This window comes from Anser cygnoides, chromosome 2 (genome assembly GCF_040182565.1).
Source record: "Anser cygnoides isolate HZ-2024a breed goose chromosome 2, Taihu_goose_T2T_genome, whole genome shotgun sequence".
Taxonomy (NCBI): Eukaryota; Metazoa; Chordata; class Aves; order Anseriformes; family Anatidae; genus Anser; species Anser cygnoides.
In genome coordinates, this window is record NC_089874.1 from 150,316,316 (window position 1) to 150,338,543 (window position 22,228).

At 43.0% G+C, this 22,228-nt stretch overlaps 1 protein-coding gene across 1 annotated transcript in view; it reads right to left on the minus strand.

Moving 5' to 3' along the window:
* Positions 1–22,228, minus strand: part of SNTB1 (syntrophin beta 1) — a 115,560-nt gene that overhangs the window by 37,625 nt on the left and 55,707 nt on the right. The window contains exons 2-3 of the mRNA XM_013184990.3: positions 18,637–18,853; positions 2,830–3,037 (exon numbers count right to left, since the gene is read on the minus strand). Coding sequence (XP_013040444.2) covers positions 2,830–3,037; positions 18,637–18,853 — 425 coding nt within the window. The remainder of the gene's footprint in view (positions 1–2,829; positions 3,038–18,636; positions 18,854–22,228) is intronic.

Genomic DNA, 22,228 nt, shown 5'->3' on the forward strand with positions numbered 1-22,228 from the left:
TAGTTTAATGAAAGCAGAGACTAATCACGGCAAATTACGGTGAAATTTCTATGGGATTGCATTTTGCATTCCCCAAACAGCCAAAGGAATTCATCTCCGTCAGCGTCACTCCATCTTGCTGCAAATTCACTGTACGGATAAGCTATGTAAGTAACATAATGTGATGCCATAAAAGCTGCCTTAAAAGTTACAGCCTAAGATGTTTTCCAAAGTGGAGTTCAGATTTCTTCCCACCGCAGTCCGTGGAAAAATGGCAAGATATGCCACAAAATATCATACAAAAATAATTAATGATGGCATTAGGAGGAATACAAGGCACATGTGGCTACTAATATTGAGGTCCCTTTCCCCCAGGGTTTTGCTTTCTAAGCTCCAGCATTTAGAAACCAACCAGGAGTGCATGTATTAGGAAAGTTCACCCCGGGAGAAGAAAGCTGGTATTCCTGGTCTGCTTCCAACAGTCCCTGGAGAATTTAATCTCTCCCCACTGGCTAACCCAGGTTTTGCACAGGGAGTGTCTAGGAAATGCCCTGTGGTCAGCACCTAGCCTGGCTGACTCCAACACCTCATCTGAAACAGTATCTATAGCGTTTGCACCCTCCTCTCCCACCCTGCAGGTTATCTGTCTTAAATCCAGCATTTACAGCCCGCAGTCCAGTAACAAAATAAAAGCAATTTAACTTAGCTTTTTACCATATGTAGTGATTTTCCCTGCTTTTTAACTGGTCTCCCAAATAAGAAGAAGCTGGGAACTTTTGACCTCACTGCGTTACTATTGCAAAGCTCTGGATGGTTAGTATGGTTAAAAAAACATGTTGACATTTGGTTACAATGCTGTTAGAAATCTCCCAAGGCTAATTCTTGATGACAGCCATTGTAAATACTCTGGAATGCGCACAGAACCACAACTTGGTCCTATTAAAGGCAACACGAGTTTCACCACTAATTCAGCAGGATCTTGAACTGGCCCATGCTCAATAACATGAACTATGACTGCAGTCTGCAAGGCAAAAAGAAGAGGGGAAAGATGCGTGTGAATGGGATACAGCGCAGTAACTGCCACAAAGAAGACAGGTTAAGGGTACATCCTTCTTTGCATGAAGAAACGTTACTTACAGCATTATAAGAATAGAAATCTTGCATAGTTTTAAAACATTGGGATGCATTTCTACAAATGTTTTCAGCCAAAAGACTTTTCATCCCAAATAATCGATTCAACATTAACTGGAGGCATCACCGACCCACCAGTGAAAAGAGCAGATGTTTCATGCCCTGTGCCATGCACAACGCTTGCTTCCATTTCCAGTCCAAGGATCCTATTTGTGGCCCTGCTTCTAAGCTTCCACAGCTCCCTGATCCCACAACCAAGTGCTGTCGATCACACTTCATAATAGGGAGAGGAAATTCACAAACAAGAAGCATGCTGTGCATCCGCTTAAATGATCTGTTGATCACTTGATGATGATTAGTTTATTAAGCATAAAGTATATCTGATCTGCTACACAGCAGTTACTGTTTCAGAAAAGAGGATTTGGAAACACAAAAGAACTGGTACATTCAACTTTTCATAACTTTATAGAAAGGATACAACATGAAAGCAAGTTTAAACATCCCGTGGCTGTCCAGTTTAATACTATGAAAATTTCCTTATGGGGTCTTCTGTGTTTTAAAAAAGAGCTAAGATTATACCCCAGATTTCATACTCCCTACAACACTAAGCCACAGTGTTGTGCTGTTTTCCACACAGCAAGCTTGTCTGGAGGGACAGGAAAATGTATAAAATCCATCTGCAAAGTTCTGCAATCTTTGCTTTGTTACATGTAGTGTGGATTGAGTCACATTTGCCTAAAAACAAACGGTGTGTGCTTTTAAAGGATACTAGATGGTAGCTGTGCCTGTGGCTGCTGTATTTCCACCTACAAAATCCCAGATAGTGCTACTGGGTACCATCACAGCTTTCTGCTCCTGTGTTAGAAGCATAGGTTACAAGGAGAGTTTGTAGCACAGTGACTCTTCTTGCATGCAACCCAGCTGGAGAGGCTGAGATGCTCTGAACGGCCACCCAAGTAACATCTGGATGAGAGGCACATCTGGGCACAATACGAATGCTGTTACAGGAGCCAATCCACACGTATCAGTTGGTACAGTGCCAAAGACAATTCCTGATTTAAAAGTACTGATTTAAAACCAGATGATCTCATCCTGATACCATCCCTGTGCATTCACGGGTCTGCGTCCCACAGGTCACTAAATGCCATGCTACTCTCAAACTGGACACCAGCTCTCCTCTGTGGGCAAAAAATTTTTTGAGACTCAAACTGTGCAAGACATGGGGACAGAGCTGCAATCTCTAGCTCTGCCTTCCAGATCAGCCACTTCGTGCTCCAGACCATGGCTAACTCTTGCAGCCACGCAAGCAGGGGTGGACCAAGGACCAAGTATCTGGCTACTTCCCAGGCCAGGAGCAGGAAGGAGACTGAGGCAGACTGTGTCGTATGCAGGAGATGTAATGGCAGCAGGGGAGCTTGAGGCTGGTGTCAGTTTTTGTGACTCACGTCCCACACTTGAACTTGACAAGTCATGAGACTTTTGGTCACCCAGGAAAGCCTTTGCTATTTGGTATACTGAAGTGAAGACTCAGGGGACCTTCCAGTTACATCGAAAAAAAAAAAAAAAAAAAGAAATTTGACACATTAGGAAAAGAAAGGTCTTCAACAAAAGCTAAATAATAAATAAAAATAATAATATTTTTTTTAAAAAAAAAAAAACAGAATCTCAGACAGCAAGAAAGAGAAAGCTTAGAAATAAAAACAAGAATGTTTCCGTTACCTTTTCTGCAAGCCAGCCTAGATGCCTAATCTCTCGACTTCCAGCAATCCCTGTTTTACCCAGCTGGTCTCTGACCTCTGCAATCACCCTGGGGATGAGATCATTGACACTGGAGTGGATGGCATTGAACCAGGCCTGGGCTGTAGCTGAATCCTTACTCCTGAGAACCACGGTGTGCTTGGCATCAGGTGAATGAACTTCAATAAGTCTAGAAAAATGGGGGGGGAAAAACATTACGTTCACTCATGTACCGTTAGGTGACTGAAATTACCTCACTTACTGTTAGCTATCAGTTACAAAGAAGGATGCTAATACCAAGGCCTGGCACTAAAAACTTACCTTTACAACACCCAAATCTAGTGAGATCCACCTAACTGGAGCCAGGTCTGAACTGTACATTACTGATCTTCGAGAAGGGGCTGATCCAACCCCACATCTAACATGTCAATAGGAGTTTCAAATATAAAGGCAAGAGGAGCGTCCACCCATAACCTTAAAAGATAACACGAAAGTTTTCCCCTGGGGCTGCCCCTTCCTGCTCAGCATGCTCCTCAGGCTTTGCACCCTGGCAGGGCAACCACCAGGAACCACAAGGCAGATGACTGCAGAGAAGCTGGGGATAAGCTGCTACTTTCTTTAGCTGTGTGTCACAGCACGCCCAGCGTTTCTCAATACGCTTACTTCATACATACAGAGCTAAGCGAAGAAAAAAAACCCTAACCCTAAATGAAGGAATTTTCTTAGGACTGCCCCGTGGTTTCAGTGACACCACTAAGCAGAACCAGAAGCCCGGTGTAATTGGCCTTCCCCAGGAGCAACAGATTTCCCAAATGCTCCATTTAGGTCCTGCTAACAGTGGTGGCAAGGAAGTGCTAACCCCAACTGTGTGATTACTGCTGACAAGCATTTTTTACGGTTTTCCAAACTCCTGTAGGGAGAGATGCTTTTCCCCAAAAACACATTTACTCGACCATCTTGTGGGCTTTCACCCCACAACTGTGTTTTCCAAAGCTAATCTGAACACAGCTTCCAGAGAAACGAATCCTGTCCATCATGGTTATAGGAACTGTGCCAACACCTCTACTAACAACAACAAAAACGCTTTGAGAGACAGCTGCTGCTATTTCAGCGCTGCTCTCAGCGAGGTTATTAGTTATTAGTGGGGCTTTGTGTGCTCTTTATAGCTTTGTGGATCAGTGTTACTTGAACGTTTACTAAATAACTAAATAACAGTCTGGTTTATCATTATGTAGTGATTATAAAACCTAGCTCTGGTCAATGCCCATCACTCAACTCCACATCACATTGGTGTCTTTTCATTGTAAACGTACAGTGGCTTCCCCTGAATGTTACCCACACAAATTCAACCTCAGATTTGAGTCTCTACTTCTGTCTCGTGTACTGCTGCCTGATCTCCGAGACACGTAATGACTCCTTTCTGTATCAGAAAAGTAATTAGTTCAATGGGATTTATTCAGGTTGAGGTTCAAGACAGTACCGTAATCCAAATATTTGTTATGCAATTACAAAATCCTACAATTTGGAGCTTAACTAACAATTAAGAGTTTTTAATTAATTGATTAAAAGAGAGCAGAATCCAGAACAGAAGGCGACTCAATCTGTGTAGCTCTCTGGGGCTAAGAGGATGAGGGCTGCTGGTCTCTTGTTTGCCCATTTTGGAAAGGGGAGGTCTCCGAGCAGACACTGCTCTAAAGATAGAAAAGGTCACGATTTTCCAAACTAAGCAACTGAACTGTTGAGGGTTCTAAATCACTGCTTACATAGTTCAAAAAGTGGGCTGATTTTTCAGAAAGCGCTGAGCCAACACAACAGTGCACTTTGCTCGGTAAAGTCATCGGAACTCAGCGCTTTCTGAAAATAAAGGCTGTCATGTAGCCGCTCCAGCAGGCACTGAGGAGTCAACTTCAGGTACCGAAAGGAAAATGCCTTGTTAGATGATGCAGATATGGTGAATAAGAAAATTATGTTTGCAGATTAGCACTTTCCTAATCAAATTCTCTTTTTTTTTTTTTAACTGCACAAAAAAGCTGTCTCCCTGACAGTTATGGTTTAGCCACTTGTGTCAGATGGTTGTTGAGATCTGAACCACCACACCCTGCTTTTTCTGCTCATCAGAAACACCAGTGTCCCAGTGGACCCTAGGAACTTGGGTTTGAGCTTGCTCTTGCACGCAGCTCAGCAATGGTAACAAACTGCACAGACCTGCACATTGTGGTAATCAGTGAAACGTTGCTTCCTACTCACTGAGAACTTTTTGGCACAAGATCTCAAAACATTTTACAAATGCCGGTGACAGCGTCACCGTTTCACCACGGGAAAAGCACCCAGAAAAGCATCCAGATGAGGTAGGGAAGCAGCCAGGAACAGCACTAGGTATTTTCCGCACTCTGCCTCTCGTTTTAACGCTTCTTTCAAAGAGAAAAAAATACCTGGTATGTATTGTGGCAGTCCTGGAAAATGTTAATGTGCTGTATGGATTTTGTGAAACAATGCTTTTTACAAAGCGTGTGGTTCCTGTAAGAGAATTCCCACCTCTAAGTCACCGCCTATCACGCTGGAAACAGAGTGCCGAACAAGTACTATAAAGACAGAAGAATGTGCTTCCTTTGCGGCTGCAAAAGAATAGCAAGCTTGTGCCATTTCTTTTTAGGTTAGATTTTTAAACCTTTGTTTTTTTAACCTTTGGTTTAAAAATAAAATTATCGAAAGCTGTAAGAGCTTCCGAATGGCAACGTGCTTCCCTACAATTTGGAATACACTAAATTCATACAGCAAGTGGATACAAACAGGTATTTTGCTACTTGGGCTTTCATCAAAGCGTATTTCCCTTAATAGTGGCTATTTACGTATTTCTGTGATAGTTCTGTCCTCTAAAATAATGAACATTTAGAAAGCTCTTCACTGCTTTAATTGATTCAAAATGATGAAGTGCTATTTCAATTTGAAATCTCATACTGTATTGTAATCTATATACATCGTATTGATATCAATTTATATATTCTAACATAGATAAACACACATATACAGCATGATACTTGCAAGAATACTTAAACTATCATCTGTCAGTGACTTTACGTGGGGTTATTTTGGGCACTGCTTGCCAGTGATCAAAGTTTGATGCTGATACACTACCAGATGCAGACAGACTACCTTGTTGCCTTAGCGGAGTGACAAGGAAGATGGGACAATACGTGCTGCACTTACCCAAAGTGACTTCAGACGGGAATAAACGCTGCACTGACAGCACTGAAACTCAATTTTTTTTATCCTCCACAGTGGTCCATCCCCAAAAATATGTCTGCAAGTGTCATTTGCGTGCAGGCTGCTAGATAGGGAGTAAGGATCAAAGTCTAAACCCTCAACTGCCTGAACTCTGCTACTACTTGCTATGAGATCTAAACTACCTTAAAGAAGCCGTCCTTACAGATTTCCCCTAAAAATCCAGAACTCCCACCTCTGCAGCCACTTGATGGAGATCCTAACAGAAACTCCTCTTACCTTCTTTCTTCCTGGAAACCCGTGGTTTCCTACTGCAATCACACGCTGAAAGCACTACGTCCCTATAAACTCTTCTATTTTCTGCCTTTCAGTCTATGCTGCTTTGATTCACCAGTCCATTTGGACGCTGCTTTTTGTTTAACAGCTGACTGATGGCATTTCCATATTTTTTCAAAAGCAAAAAAATACCGTTGACCTTAGTAAACTCCAACTCTAAAGTACTTAAATGTTTCCAAGCAGCCCAGCCATTGTAGCTTTGATTTGTTCCTTGGCTAAACTGACCACCGCTTACTGACTTCTGTTTATCTGCAGTTCAGTGATAAAGTTCCCTTAATTCCCCGCTGAATTGAAATATTTAGGGCAATGCCACAGCTGTGTTTATTCTCACACTCCACCACAGTTATGTAAATACTGCATATGGAGCTGTTTCTGATAAAGCCCATACCAACCCAAAGGAATTATATGTTAGCTCTAGATGGCTGCCAAGATGCGCGGCATCTCTCCAGCTTGGCAATGCATATGAATGATATCACATTTTCTCAGAGATCATTTGGCAAACCTCGTAATAAAAGAGTAATTTTCTCTTTCCTTCTCAAAGAGTTTCTCTGAGCGGAGGAGTATTTCCAGCATCCCATTTTCCACCCGCAGAACATGGGGGTGACACAAAACCCAGTGCCTCCAAACGCCATAACCTTGCAAGTACGAGGCCAAACCTCTCTCTCCCTCACTGCATCCAGAGCTTTAACTTTACTGTGGATGAGAAGAAGTTGAAAGCAAATGTTTGATAGCCCATATTCATTCCACATTTGATAAGGCCTCTGTGTAGGAGCGTTCATTATCTAAGAAATACCTTTTATCAAATCTCTTGAAAGCACTTCTCCCACCACCATTGGCTCAGGACCAACCCAGGCACTGCTTTACACTTTGTGCCTTTTCCTGGGTCAGATTATGTATTCAGTGACTGATTAAAGTGTGGAGTAAATCCCTTGAAGTTAATGATAAGCTGGAGCCAGAGTTATTCAAGTCCATCACGCTACTTTGATTTTGTACCAGCATAGCCAGGAACAAAACACTCTGCCATGGACTTTGCAAACTTAAAAAGGGATTGAGGGCAAAACTGCTCACGCCATTTCCCCTTCATTGTCTACACATGAAATGGTAGCACGTAATTATGTTCATTTCTGAGTGTACAAATATGGGAGGCTTTCCAGCATAACAGGGGATTTAGTGAACACAATCAGAAATGATATTTTAAAAGCGTAATTTTTTTATAAAATAAAAAAAAAAAACCAAACCGTTAAGGTTTTTGTGTAATGCTACATGCAGCATCAAGAGATGAACCAGGAGTAAAGCATGTAAAAATAAAGCAGTGGAAATATTGGGCTTAGTCTCCAAGGAAAATATTCCACAGAGATAACATTAGGCGGTGCAACGAATTCCCCAGCCTACACTGAAGAAACCTGTGTGTTTGATGCACCTAAATGTAGGTGAAAGCAATTTTACAAAGCAAGCACTGTTTGGCAATGCAGCAGAAGTTTTCTGTGTGACAGTGTCTAGGTCCCCTCACTGTCACGACGGTACTCACTGTCTCAAGAGTTAGTTGCTGACTTTCACCTTAGCACAGTCACGGTAAGTGCAGTTACTCATTTCTTGGGAGCTGGATTAGACTGAGGTCCACGCAGAGGGTGTGTATATCACTAACGAGCTGTCACAGTTGATTTCATTTCTATTTGTTGCCAGCTGGGCTTTAATAAAAGGGCTATCGATGGAGTTGTGTAGCATGCAAGTGAGGAAAGGACCTGCTGACATCACTGCGTGCCGATGCTGACCGATATGCAGAGCACATCACGGGCTGCCTTCTGTACGCAGAACAAGTCATTTAATATCTTTTTAAATATATATGGACATTAAGAAGCAGACTTCTTTCCCTGCATTGCATGAAAGACCTCTTATCTTTTTCCTTCTCCTAGTTTTCTTGTTACAGTTGTACTGGTAATGCAGAAACACCCAGTCCAGCCCTCTTCACAGTGGATTCTACACCAAACAATGGCAAAAGTGCTGTTTCAAGGAGCAGCGGGGTCAGTTATTTGGAAAAAAAAATAAATAAATAAAATAAAATTAATAAAATAAAAGGGAATTAATAAAATAAAAAGGAATTATTTCAGAGGGACAGTAGGAGTTTGATTTAACCTCAGAATGATGTTGCTTAAAATTTCGAGATCAGAAGATGCTGTGATTGGTGTGGTAAATACACTGACCGCAGATCACTGAAGCATCTCTTTGATAGAAAAAGGGAAAAAATTGCTAGAAAAAAATTGTCTCAGTCACAAGCACTGCACCTCTAGTAAAGCCACAGCCAACCTCAAAGCTTGCTGCTTCTGCAGTTTGAGCTGAATCTGGTCAGAGTAAAGAGCAATGACTGTAGCTGATAATAGCGGTAAATGACCTGCAGGTTGGAACAGTTCAGAGGTGAAGGCAGACGGTCTCACTTTGCTGCCTAAGTAAGATATCAGGGACTTGGAGAAGAATTAGATGTCTTTTGAGAAAGAACAACACCGTAGTAGGACCCAGGGGAAAGGAGTGGGACACGATCCACAAGGACGGATGAAAACTGCTACAGAGAGGGGAGGAATGAGCAGGGCTGCTGATGGATCCGCTCTGCCTTGCTGAGGAACTAGCACGGGAGAAAGTCTCGCTGGAAGAGACAAAGAGCAGGTGCACCCCAATCTAGCAGCCTGTGCCTGAGTGTTTCATTAACTTATATGCCCACTTCTCGGCTTATATGAAAGAAACCTCAGGAATCACTGATTAGTTGCCAAGTGAAACAAAACAGTAGCCAGTCTGTTCAATAGCCATGATGACAAAACCCCAAATTCTCTCCTGAGAGCTGGGGAGAGAGCAACATCTGGGAGCCAGCAGCCCCGTAATGCTGCTGGTCTCTTCTGTGAGGACAGCTTCCCATTTAACAGACTCAGAGGTCAGTGGAAAATCTCTGTGTAAGTGATGAGAAGAAGCAACAACTTCAGTGTAACTCTCTCTGACTCCTACTACAAGGAAAAAGGATTTTCAACAAGCAGAAACGTGTTAAAGCAGGAATTGACAATAGGGTATTAAAATAGCTATGTCTGTGCATACAACTAAAGCACTAAATCCCAGCCTCAGCACCTACTGACGCTGAGCTGGAGCACCTAAGGTAGCAGCCCATCATCGGAGGCTCCTGGTGTGGCTGTAATTTGCAATTTGCTGAGATACAAATGACTGCAGAAGGTGCGGGAGAGAGCAGTTGTGAATGCACAAGCTGAAAATCCTGCTCTTTGGCTAACAGCACAAGACCTGAGCTGTAAGACTGAAATGCAGTTTGAAGACCCACTGATAAGGGGTCTGGGAAAGCCCAGCACAGAGCACAGGGTATCGGCCAGGCAGGAAAAGGGGGCTCGAGGTTTCTACCTGGCTACAAGCAGTACCACACAGATGTCCTTGTGGGGACAAGGAGCATCGCAGGAAATTGAAACCCTTGTATATCAACTTCCTTTGTTTAGCAGATCTTGGGGTGTTAAAATTGCTCTCCAACATTATTTAGGGGCAGCTTGGATGTCAGCACTTACATACCTTACATACAGACACACACAAAACACGATTAACTGTTTGCCTTCCGCTGTCCTGCCCTACAGCACTCACAAGGCCCCTCCTTTTCCTTTAATTTGTGACATATTTCATTTGTGATTTGATTTTTCTCTTTTTTCCAACAGTGTTCACTAAGTCTACTGCAGTTTTCACTTTCTGGTTCATTGCTTCACCTTGCTAGTTAGCTACTTTCTCTATCACCTTTTCTAAATTTGTTCTCCTCCCATCCCACTATGTATTTCTCAAGGCAGTTTGTTCTCATTGTTCCTGCTCCCCTGAATCATTTCAGTGACTTTCCTCTTATTTCTGTTCCTCAGCTCAATTCTCTGCAGTGGAAGCTGGCTGGAAAAACTCTTTGACTTCTTCAAAATTACCCTATCTGAAACAGTGACAGAAAAAAAAAGTAACATAAAACCCAAGAGCATTGTTTTTTTTTTTTCTTTTCTTTTTTTTTTTTTTTTTTTTACTAACTTCTTACCTTCTTAAGCATTTTCATGGTAAAGAAATATTTTGGTTAAAAGTCTATTAATCAAAATCCGTCTGAAAGTCTTCTACCAGCTTCAGTTACTGCCACCTCCATACCACACACATCCTTTCCTGCCACCCACTCACCATGACACATTTTATTCCTGTCTTCAGGTCACATTCGGTCCCTTTCACAAAGACAGACACGCAAAGTTTATCATGCACTTACAGATATTTTTTTCAGTAACGTGCAAGAGTCTCTCACCCATTCTATTTGTGCTAGAGATGAGAATGACACCAGGATCTTGTCTGTCCAACAGAGAAGGATGGGGAGGGGAGAAAGCCCCATGTCATTATGTCAGGGGAAAAAACATGAGTTGTTTTTTCATGAAAACAAGACATGACTAATCCCAGACCCTAAAGATTCATCAGGACCTGTAAAGACTGAAAGTCGCTCACAACATACTGTACCTACTGAGTTCTTCACTGGTATCTCAAACACACCGTAGGAAAACTCATTGTGTGCCTAAATCCTGGCACGTACCTGCAGTAATTTAGTCCCTAGGACATCAGAAGGCTATTTTAACCATTTTAACAGAACAAAATTCAACACACTTTGCAGGAAAACAACCCAAAACTGCAGTAACTAATAGTAAACGAACCTCCGAAGTTCAAGCTGATCTGTCGATTTGTTTGTGTAAATGAATACCCTTGAGGTTGCTCTGCAGAAAATGGTCTTTGTCTTTCATTAGTTTTTTTTTGGTCAGAAAAAATTAGCTGGTGATCGAACTCAAAAGAGACTGAAACGCACAGCTCTATAGAAGGAACAGAAGGAACACCTACAGAGGTGTTTGATCTCATTGCCCTACCAGAAGGCTAAGGAGAAACTGAGGCTGAAATATAAGTTATATGACTTATAGCAAAACGAACGACCTGTTTGACTGGTGTAGATTTTCACAAATGATGGAAAATAACTGTTTGTATTAATGAAAAATAAAAAAAAAAAATACCCTTTCTGCCTAGAGGCTTCAGAGCTCCAGCTTAGATAGAAAACTGTCCCTTAGCAAGACAGACGATCACAGCTTCCAAAATATACCAGCAATTGCAGAACTGCCCAAAGAACCATGTAGATGATTGCAGGACCATCAGACAGCCCAGCCTGAACCAATTATTAACTCTAGCAGTTAATGACTTGCCACAAAATTCTGTGAGAGGAAAAGAACTACACACCTGGGCCTCTCATCCGACATCCCTAGCCCTGAACGCATTAACCTAGGTACCAAGGAGGGTCCCACAGATGTGCAGCTCTTAGAGAGGACATTTTAGTGTATCAAGGAGAAGGAGTCCTTCCTTCCTCACTACCCAGCCACTCATCCGTCCCACCACTGCCCTCTTATCACCCCTCTGCCCACACCTCAACTTCTTCCCTCTCCTATCCTCACAGTATAAAATGGGATGTTGTAAATGTGTTTTAATTAAATCACCTAACTTCTCCCCATTTGAAAAGAGGGAACACTGGGTAAATCTCATGTACCTCCTACTTATTCACCCCTTCCAAATAGCAGATGTGGGGGACAGATTGGCAGTATTACAAGCAAACAAGAACACAACAAGAAGCATGCAGCTTTACACAAAAGGAGGATCTGGATCCGTAAGAGTAAAATAGTTTGACAGTAAGGTTAAAAAACCAGGTTCGCCTTGATCTGAAATTCCCTACCCTTTGTGGGCAACAATGTAAAGGGCTTCGCAGAGGCAGATTATTCTTCTGTAACACACCGTGCACGCTGTGATTGCATAGTACAGCAGCGTGGCTTAAGCTTGAGGAGAGAGTCGACCAGAATTTCACCCTGATTATAGTCATTTTTTGTTCTTCTCTGGATTTGAATTAGATCCTTTCAAGTTGCTTTACTTTAATGTTGGATTGTTGATTTCTTCCCTAGCTTAACATTAATCTAAACAGTTGATAAACACAGCCCACCAAGGAAAAAATAAAACAGTAACAAAAATTCTTGATATAAATCACGACTTGGACTCTTGCAGGCTCAATGACTTCTTCAAAGGACTTATTGATATTCAAATAGCAAAACATGCCTGTACCAATAATGATAATTAAGTGCTACATGCCTTTCATCCAACGATCTCAAGCTGTAGCTCTCAACAACACTGCGAATTGAGTATGCTCTCTCAATTTCACAGAGATTTTGTCTGAAGTCAGAGAGCAGCTCAGTAAGAGCATAAGGAGCTACGCCCAAATTCCTTGCAGGGTGGGGGTGGATTTTTTATACCGGTAATGTGCCCATTACAGCATCTGTACCTTTGCTCTCTCCGCCACACATATTGAGGTCGTTTCACTTTCCTTTGCCCACCTAGAACACATGGTAACAGCAAGAGAAAATGGAGCCCAGTTTCCTAAACTAGAGGCCAATCCTGTTAAATATGTACTATCCATTAGGAAGGGAAGATTTCCACCTCTGCAGGAAGCCCTGCAGAACCGCTGGTGTCTGCCCAGGGCTGAAGCAGCTTCCGCAAGCTGCAGTGTTGTTGGCATGAAAATTATAGGATCGTTAGGGCTGGAAGAGACCTCCAAGATCAGCTGGTCCAACCATCCCCCTACCACCAATGTCACCCACTAAACCATGTCCCTAAGCACCACATCCAACCTTTCCTTGAACACCCCCAGGGACGGTGACTCCACCACCTCCCTGGGCAACCCGTCCCAATGCCTGACTGCTCTTTCTGAGAAGAAATGTCTCCTCATTTCCAACCTGAACCTCCCCTGGCTCAATTTGAGGCCATTTGCTCTAGTTCTATCGCTAGCTATCTGCGAGAAGAGGCCGAAGTGGTTCAACACCTCCTTAGTCCTGGGTCCAGGGCTCAGCACCTCACCCTTCTGCCAGTAACCAGCAGTCCCGTGTAGCATTAGCTGTCCCTCGCTGAGTCCAGTGCTACTTTAAGAGGGGGAGACAGAAAATAAAGTAAGATAAATGGGAACTGTGCTCCAGAAGAGCAGCAGTAACTCACTCTCTGTACCGTGCTCACTCTTCCTGGTCACTCTGACTTGGGGCATCGACTCCCTTGTTAGCAGGAAGCCATCACAGGCTACAAAGCTGCACACCTCCATCACGCTGCTCTTCAAGTAGAAGCCAGCCTTTATTTTGCACACTGGTGGTTGCACGTGCCTGGCAACACCAAAGCGTGGTCATGTTTCCCAGGCAGGAGGCAGGCGGGGTGGAGGCACGAGCCACCCCGTGTCCCAACTCTTCTGCACTGCCTCTCCGCCCCACGTGGCTGCCCGCAAATCCTACAGGCACGGTCTTGAAGAGCTGCTGGAATGAAAAAGCTCAAGGTCTTTTAGTTCCTTCCTGCAACCCTGCCGAAGTACAATAGCTGTGCTTTAGATCAGTGGTGAAACTGAGTGCTGGAAGCCTGGCAGGTCCCAAACTATTCACACTCATCTTCTGCAGTTTTACTGAACAGGCACGGAATTTCTGCTTGTATTCCAGACACCACGAGTATAAATAACCATTCAGCCTCACAGCTAAAAATGCATTGGAAAAACATTCAAGAAATCCATTTTTAGACACTTCTGTCCTATACTAGTGCCACAGCTCCCTGACTTCTACGTTGAGATGCTTGGGTTTTTATTCCATTTTTGCATTCTTCTGCTTATGTCTGTAAGCAGCATTCGAGATTCAGGTTTTTTGGTGCAAGGACTGGTTTTTACTATGTCATATTAAATCTGGTTGAAACTAAGTTTTTATTTTTAAAAAAAAAAATCACCTTTTGTTTTCATTCCTTATTGCAACAAAAGTAAATACACCCAAATTCACCAGAATTTAAGATTTTGAAATTTCATTTCGGAATCACACATGGATACTTCTGTTCATGTTTACATAACTCCTCCATAAATGTCACACCCAGTACAATTCAAAAGATCAAGTCTCACCGACTCTGATGCTGTACACTACTGACAAGTTATTAAATAATGTAAGAAAAAGGTTTTAAAAAGAATGTGTGCAAAAGGAACCAATTTGGGGAGTGCCATTTTTGCAAGGAATCTTGCAAACACTTCAGTGAATCAGTACTTCCCAATGCAAAAAAAAAAAAAAAAAAAAGTTTTAATTGTAGCAATGAAGCAAATTAAGTCTACAGCTGCACTTACAGTAACCACGTCTCAGTCTGTCTCACACCTCTCAGTTATCCTGGGAAGCTCTGGTAATTCCCAGAAGAAGCTCAGTGCCCAGGATGAATGGATTCCAGCCCAATCTACCACCTTTGAATGTACCTGCTGAATTTTATCTTCTGATTATAATTCTCAGGCCAACCTTTAATGGGCAACAGATAAGAATATTTCCTCATCTGTTTCTCTGAGTGTCCTCGGTGCCATTCTGCTGGACGAAGTCTGTGAACTGCACCTGTGCTTGCTCGAGTGCTGCCACGCACTGCAGGGTGCACCTGGCAGCCCGTGTCGTGCTGCTGCGGGATCGTCCTGTGCTCACTTCTCCTAGCTTCAAAACCAGACCGACCTTCTCCCATCAAAGGGCCAAATCCTGTCAGTGGGTAAGACAATGAAAAATTCAATCCTAAGACTGGATCCCTGCTGAAGTTCTCTTTTGTGATCACACTGCTTTGGACTCCTGACACTGGAAAAATGTGCTGCGTGCATGCTAAGTGTTGGCAGGATCAGGCCCCCACTTCCTGGGTTTGGCTGAATGAAGCGCGAGCAGGATTTTAGGGTGATTTCAAAAGCATAAGGAAAACCCTTTTCAGTCAGTGCAGCACAGCCTCCCTTCCTACAGTGAATGTCACGTCTCCTATGTTCATGGCAGTACTTTTGTATCAGGTCCCAAGCACAAATCGCACAAATTTCATCTCAGACACTTATTTCCTGTTGTTTCCTCCTATTCCTTACTGTCATCACCAGAAATTGCTGAAAAGCGTTGTGTGCTGCAGTAACATTTACAGCTTATTGGCGTTAGTAGCTCTGACCATTCCTGTATGTCCCTTCACTGGGGGGACACTCCCCTGCAAGTCCTGACATTAGCCATTAGTGCTGCCACCAAGGACGCTTATCGGTGGAAACATGGGCAAACAACAGGTATAAGTAGTAATTATTTTAACCTAGTTTGCTCCAGCCTAAAATATAACCACAGTTCCTGTGGCTAGATGAGAATGACACGGATGCGACTAAAATGTTCTGCATCTTTTCTCCTGTTGCCGTGTTTGTACTGTTAAAAATATTTTCCTACACGCTTAGGCTTGGCATTGGTTTGTACTACACGGTACTTTCTCCTTGGTATCTTACAGCATTTTTAATCAGGTAACAGGGAAAACAATCCCTTATCTCACTGAGTCTGAGCTCACAGGCAGGTTAGGTAAAGGAGACATCTGAGAACTGATGACTTTAAAGGCAGCAAATTTCGCTCCTGCTCCGAAATAACAAGCTCACCAAACTCTTAGAGGGTAACACAAACTTAGGACTCTCTTAACTGGGTCCAATCTAGGTGAAGAAATACTATGCAAGATTACCAGATCTAGTGGGAAAACCAGACATTTAACTTTCTCCCTGCCTGTTAAACCCGCATTTCTCCCCAGCTTTCTAAGAACTGGAGATGATTCGGTGTCAAACAGGTATTTCCTTCCGGGTCATTTAAAACAGGTGTCTTCTTATGCTGAAAGTTAAACCAGCTAAGCCTGGTCCCGAAATGCTGCTGTGCCATGATTTCAGCTGTAACCTGCTCTGGAGAAACACCTGCACTGGAAAACTCATGCTTTCTACGTCCATGCTTGGTGTTAGCCGCCACTGAAAATGAGTTCAGATGGAGCCCAGAGAAGCCCTTTTATGGCCAGCATATGCTTTGGCAGCCTGCCAGTGGTGGTCTTCCAAAACCGTTCAGCAAAGTGACACCATCTGTTGCTATAAGATCTGTGTGTATCAGGTCACTGGGTTATAAAACAGAAGTGTCATAAGCATGTAAGGACATGGTTTGGTCTTTGCTGTGAACAAAGATCCAATTATTTTGGGGGGAATCGGATTTCTGTCTTGGGATATATTTCAGTGGGAAAGGTTCACTGTGTTACAAAAGCATTTCCACCGGGAAATATCAGTTCCAGTATTCAGAATTGTTCAAAACCCTGCTATCAGTAAAGACATGAATCAATGGGATACTGCTACTGTTTCACCGCAGCCAGGGTGATGGTGAAGTGCTGTTTGCTTGGATGGAAAAACCAGCTTAGACTGTACCCTGTGTTGGACTACAGTAAAAATCAGAAGTCACTCTTTCCACAGGAAATGACAGCAACACAAAATGAAAACCATGATAATAAGCAATATGACTCTCCCACGCGTTACTTCCTAGTTACACCTAAGAATGTACACATTTGTAGCACGCTTCAAAAGAGCTAGCCCCATCGCAGAATTACCATCAGCAGTGAGAGTCTGCCCCTCTGAATCAGTCCTCCTGTCCTTTAAATGGAATTGAGGGCCAGGAGAGTGGTAAAAGCTGAGAACTACAATAAGGTAAAAAAAACAGAAGAAAAGGATGCTAAAAGAATTATGTCAATATGTGTAAAAGCACTGTAACATTGCGCTGATTCAAATGATATGGCCTGCCTGTCATTATTTTTTTTCAGACGCACTCCACGGAACGGAGAACCACAAACTCTCAGGCTAGTGATACAGCCGTCAAACCCTGACATCTGAAACTATATGTGAAAAAAGCTGCACCTATCAACAAGCATCTTGGTACAAAATTGAGAAAGACTGCTAGTGGTAATTGCTGTTTCAAAATTGCACTTCTGTAGTGGTCAGTAACCACCTGGTGAGATGAAGAGTAGAAGCAAAGTAAACCAATACTAAATAATAAAGCTGGGGGTAGCACAGGGAGAAGCAAAAACCCTAAGAAGGTTTGAAAATATAAAAAAGAAAGGAAGGAAATTACACAGATACTGGTAAAGTTTCTGGATCGCAGTACAAGAGAATGCAGGGGAACCCATCCCCCCCCCAAACCCCTTCTGCTCTCCCCTCTTCTCATTATTCTTGTCTGCAACAGAAAATGTGATTTGTGCTCAGGCCTAAAGGTAAGGGCTGAGAATCAAAGGCATTCCACACAGCTTCTTGATAAGCCAGTGCATTGGAGAAAAACAAAAAGGCCATTATTTGGATGGAAGAATCAGTCTGTTACTGACTTGACTGGTCCCTTTTCTACTAGCAGCTGTTAGCGCAGGGATCAGACATAGCAGTGTGCTGGTGTGGTGCAGCTGTTCCACATATGTTATAAATAAGGGCTGGTAAGCTCATCCTATTTTTAACATTATGAAAAAAAAAAAAAAAAAAAAAGAACAAGTCACAGAAATTCCCCATTAATGTCCTCTAAGCAGAACTTTTCTCCTATTCCTGACTTTAATATCCAGAACTGAATGGACAAAACAGGCCATTCTTAAAATAATATTTGTTTAAAAAAAAAGGAAAAGAAAATGCAATTTAGTGGAATTACATGAGGCCAGCCTGGAACATGTAGACAATTAGTGTGTACAGTTCCCTTTCCTCCAAATGAAGACATTCAGTCAGGACACGAACAAAATCCTGAGCTTCTATTTCTAACAGAAACGTTGAATTTCCACTCTGAAGAGTTCACAGAATCATAGAATCATTGAACCACTAAAGCTGTAAAAGCCCTCCAAGATCGTCTGGTCCAACCATCCCCCTACCACCAATGCCACCCACTGAACCATGTCCCTAAGCACCACGTCCAACCTTTCCTTGAACACCCCCAGGGACGGTGACTCCACCACCTCCCTGAGCAACCCGTCCCAATGCCTGACTGCTCTTCCTGAGAAGAAATGTCTCCTCATTTCCAACCTGAACCTCCCCTGGCACAACTTGAGGCCATTCCTTCTGGTCCTATCACTGGTTACCTGTGAGAAGAGGCCGACCCCCAGCTCCCCACACCTTCCTTTCAGGTTGTCTAGCACAACCCAAAAGCTGGTGTATCTCTATCCAGAGCTGGGCACTCAAGCCAGCGCCACGTGGCTCAGGCACAAGGACATGCCCTTCCCAAAGCAGTGCTCACTTGCCCCTTGCTGGCACCCCGTGTGTGGCTGGAGCCCATCACCAGCTCCTGCTCACTCACCCCACAAACGAAGAGGCCAACAACTATTCAACACAAAGACCCAGCCCCAGGCAAAAACCCTGCTCACCTGTTTTCGGGGTCTGAGACCATCATGTTGCGTGTCACGTAGCACATCTTGAGTGGTATTGTTTTCCTGTCTCGGTGGATGGAGAGCGAAAGCTGCGACAGCGGGTCAGCAGACGCACACCCCAACCGGGGGGACTCGGGGGGAGGCGTCTCCCACCCGATCTCCGAAACAGGGGAGCCTTTCTTCACATAGGGCGTTGCTTCTCTCATGTATTTCACTATAAAAAAAATAAGGAAAAAAGAAAAAGAAAAGCAACAAGTAAGTGGACATTCAGTAGATCCATCTGCTGTGAGCTCTTTGAGCTGGCACCAACCCTCAGCGCTGTTTGTTATTTCTACGTGTAGCATCACAGCATCGGAAGCTGTGCAAATACAGAAGGTCAAGATTTGATTGCAGCCCATCTCAGTATGGTACAATGAGCAAAATGGAAAAAAAAAAAAACCACAGAATAGTAGAAATAAGAACATAAGGATACGTGGAGTTTAAGGCCAGGAGAGCCATCTGACCTCTGCTCAGAAGGCTATAAACCCCCACGGAGCAATTCTCATGTACAGAAGCTGTGGGCTGGATGAGCTACAGGGAAGTTGTTTTAGAAAGACACTCAATGAAGTGACAGTGAATCTATTATTCCCTTATCTAAACTGCTCCAGTGATACTCCCAGTGCTGTGAACTCGCGTCTCACTTCTGGTTCACGCTTGTCAGCATCCTGCCACTGATCTCAGCAGCTGCTTCTGCTTGCTGGGAGTCAGCTTCAGCTGATCTACTTGTACATACATCTGTGGAGTAAACACAAACCAATTCACCTATTAGGCTTCTCTTGAGGAGATAAAATTGAGTTCAAGCCTTTTGTGATACTCGAGGGATCAGATTAGATCTGCTCTCAGCTTCTTTTAAAACTTTTTTTTCAGTATGGATAGGAAAAGTGAACGTAGTATTCCCAGACAAGCTTACTTGTGCTGTATATAAGAATTAATACCTCTTTTATATCCAATATTCCTCTTTTTACGCAAGCTAACATTGTACATTTTTTCCTAATTTTGATTTCTTTGGGGACTCCTCACCACTTTTGCTATATACTCACTCCAAAGCCCTTCTCAGTACTGCCACACTCCTGTCCCCTTTCTCGGCGGTGACCACGCACCTGAGCCCACACCAGCTCTGCCCTTCACAGCCTGGCAGAGCTCAGCCAAGACAAGAGCTCACACCCGAGCGCCTTGTTTAAATGCACGCAGCTAACTTACGCAGACGTGGCTGCCAAACCGACTGCTGTCACTTCGTTGTCCTCACAGCTCAAAGAGCGATGGGATGAGCTCAAAGGGCAGGAGCACCGGGAACTTATTTGGGGACCTGATTAAAATGCCTCAAGACGGGATTTCAAGGAGGTAGTGCTGATCATCGTATCAGCTTGGTTGAAGAGTGAACGATTTAATAACAAAAAGATGGGTGAATTACACAAGGGCACTGTGGTGAAGGAAGCTGAATTAGGGAAAGCAGACTAAATCATTTGGAGTTCAAAGTGAAAGCAACGAAATATTCAGAGTGGAGAACGAGACTGGTGTTTCTGTCAAAACCACAGGCAAGGTGGGTGTTTTCAGCAGCACTGTTTTTAGGGCACTTCGTAACAGCTTTACCAAGAGAGATGCCTGGGCAAAAGTAGAGTGCAGGTCCTGGGAGCATCCTTCCTCTAAATCACTTCGGGGTACGCCTTGCCACGGTGCACTCCGTCCTTCCTCTGAAGTCTGTTACCTTCAATGATACAGACCTCTGTGTTTAGCTATTTTATCAGATATTCCTCTCTGACAAGGATTGTTTGTGATTTATCAGAAATGCTGTCCTACCTGGTTTGATTTCTTTGTCCCATACTATCCTGGTTTGAATTTCCTTTCTTTAATGCTCATAGAAGTGTTGTCATAAGATTCCATGGGGCTTCCAGAAACTTATTAAGGCAAAAGGGATTGAGACCGATTTTTTTTATCTTTTTCTAGATACCTAATTGGATTCCACTATTGAAAAATCTGTGCCACCCAACTCTCAAGACCAGCGCTTACCCTTGGGCACTCCATAAATCATCTGATTTTCAAAGGTGTTGAAAATGGGCAGTTTTTGTCAGTGTCGTGCCAGTTTGGTTCTTTACAGTTGACATCTCACTTTCAGACGTACCCATAGCCTTTGGAAATAAGAGAGACTGAACGCATACAGATGTGGTGAAACTATGCTTGTTTCCTCTGAAGTAATATCATCTTGTCATTAACTTAGATGGGAGGACAGCTCAAGCTCTAAAAATGTTCTGCCAATAAAATCTTTTTTCCTTTAAAATTAAGGATTATCAGTTAACCTGTTGAAAAAAGATATCCAATATGCTTTTGAACTGTGTTACAGTGTTTTGCTAGCAAATCTGATGCTATAAAAAGGCCAGGTCCCAATACTGTAGCTATTTGACACGTACTACCCTCATTTTCCTTCATCTGCAGCTACATGCATTAGACCTGAGCATCTTTTAATTAAGCACGGGAGAGAGGGGCAGGGGAAGAAAGGAAAGCGAAGAGAAGAATTCGGCTCTAAACCTAAGCTATAAGCAGGAACAAATAATGTGAATTTAATTCCCAAGATGCAGGGACAGAAAAGAGTTGTCCCTTCCCTGTGCCAAGAAGCTAAGTTTCCATGAGATGTACCGGTGAGTTCAAGGCAGGCAGCTGAGCTATTTCAGAAACTCCTGCGAAAGGGGAAGCATGAGCAGCAGGAGAGAGCAGAAACATAATCCTCTTTCCACAAACTGAGTCCCAAACACAGCAAAAGCCAAGTAAATTACCTGGAGGAAAAGTATCCCACAAAGACTCCAGCCATGTCCAGACTCTGAATTCCCTGACATTTGGTTTCTACTGACTTTCAACACGAGATGGACACTGGGCCCTAAACTTATATGACTAAAGAGCCACTAAAGTATTGGTAAAATATTTTGGTATATATAAAAAAATATATATATAAAAATATATTGGTAAAATGTTAAACACCATCTTTCTACAAAACTCTAGAGGAGAACTAAAAAATGAAGTGAATATATGTTTTCTGTCTAAAAAAGTGGATTTTAGTATATTTCTACTAATTACTTTCTAATCCCCACCAAATACAAGCATAGCTCTCCAGATTCATTGCTGAATTCCCCAGTTTTACAAAACAGACCCTAAGGCTCTTACATATTCAAATGTGTTTCATCTTTTAAAAGCCCCCTGAATGGTTACATGTAAATGTCCAAATGGAACGTGGAAATGGAACAGGTGGTGGAACTTGACCCATTTATAATTTTTTTGGTATTATTTGCATTTCAGAGCCATTCCTTTCCATTTGGCCCCGCAAATGCCCATAATTATATGTCCACAACTAAAGTCCATCTCATGAATTTACCTCAAATAAGGCACACGCTGTTCAGATGATTCACTTGTTTTATCAGCAAGTATTTCCTATTTACCTCAAACTCTCGATGCCAATACTGCAGAACACTGTGTTTTATGCCAGTGCACCAGAAACCCTCCTATAAATAAAAATGTATGGTGACCCCACGTCTCCATTCTGCAATCTGTCCGTTAACAGGTC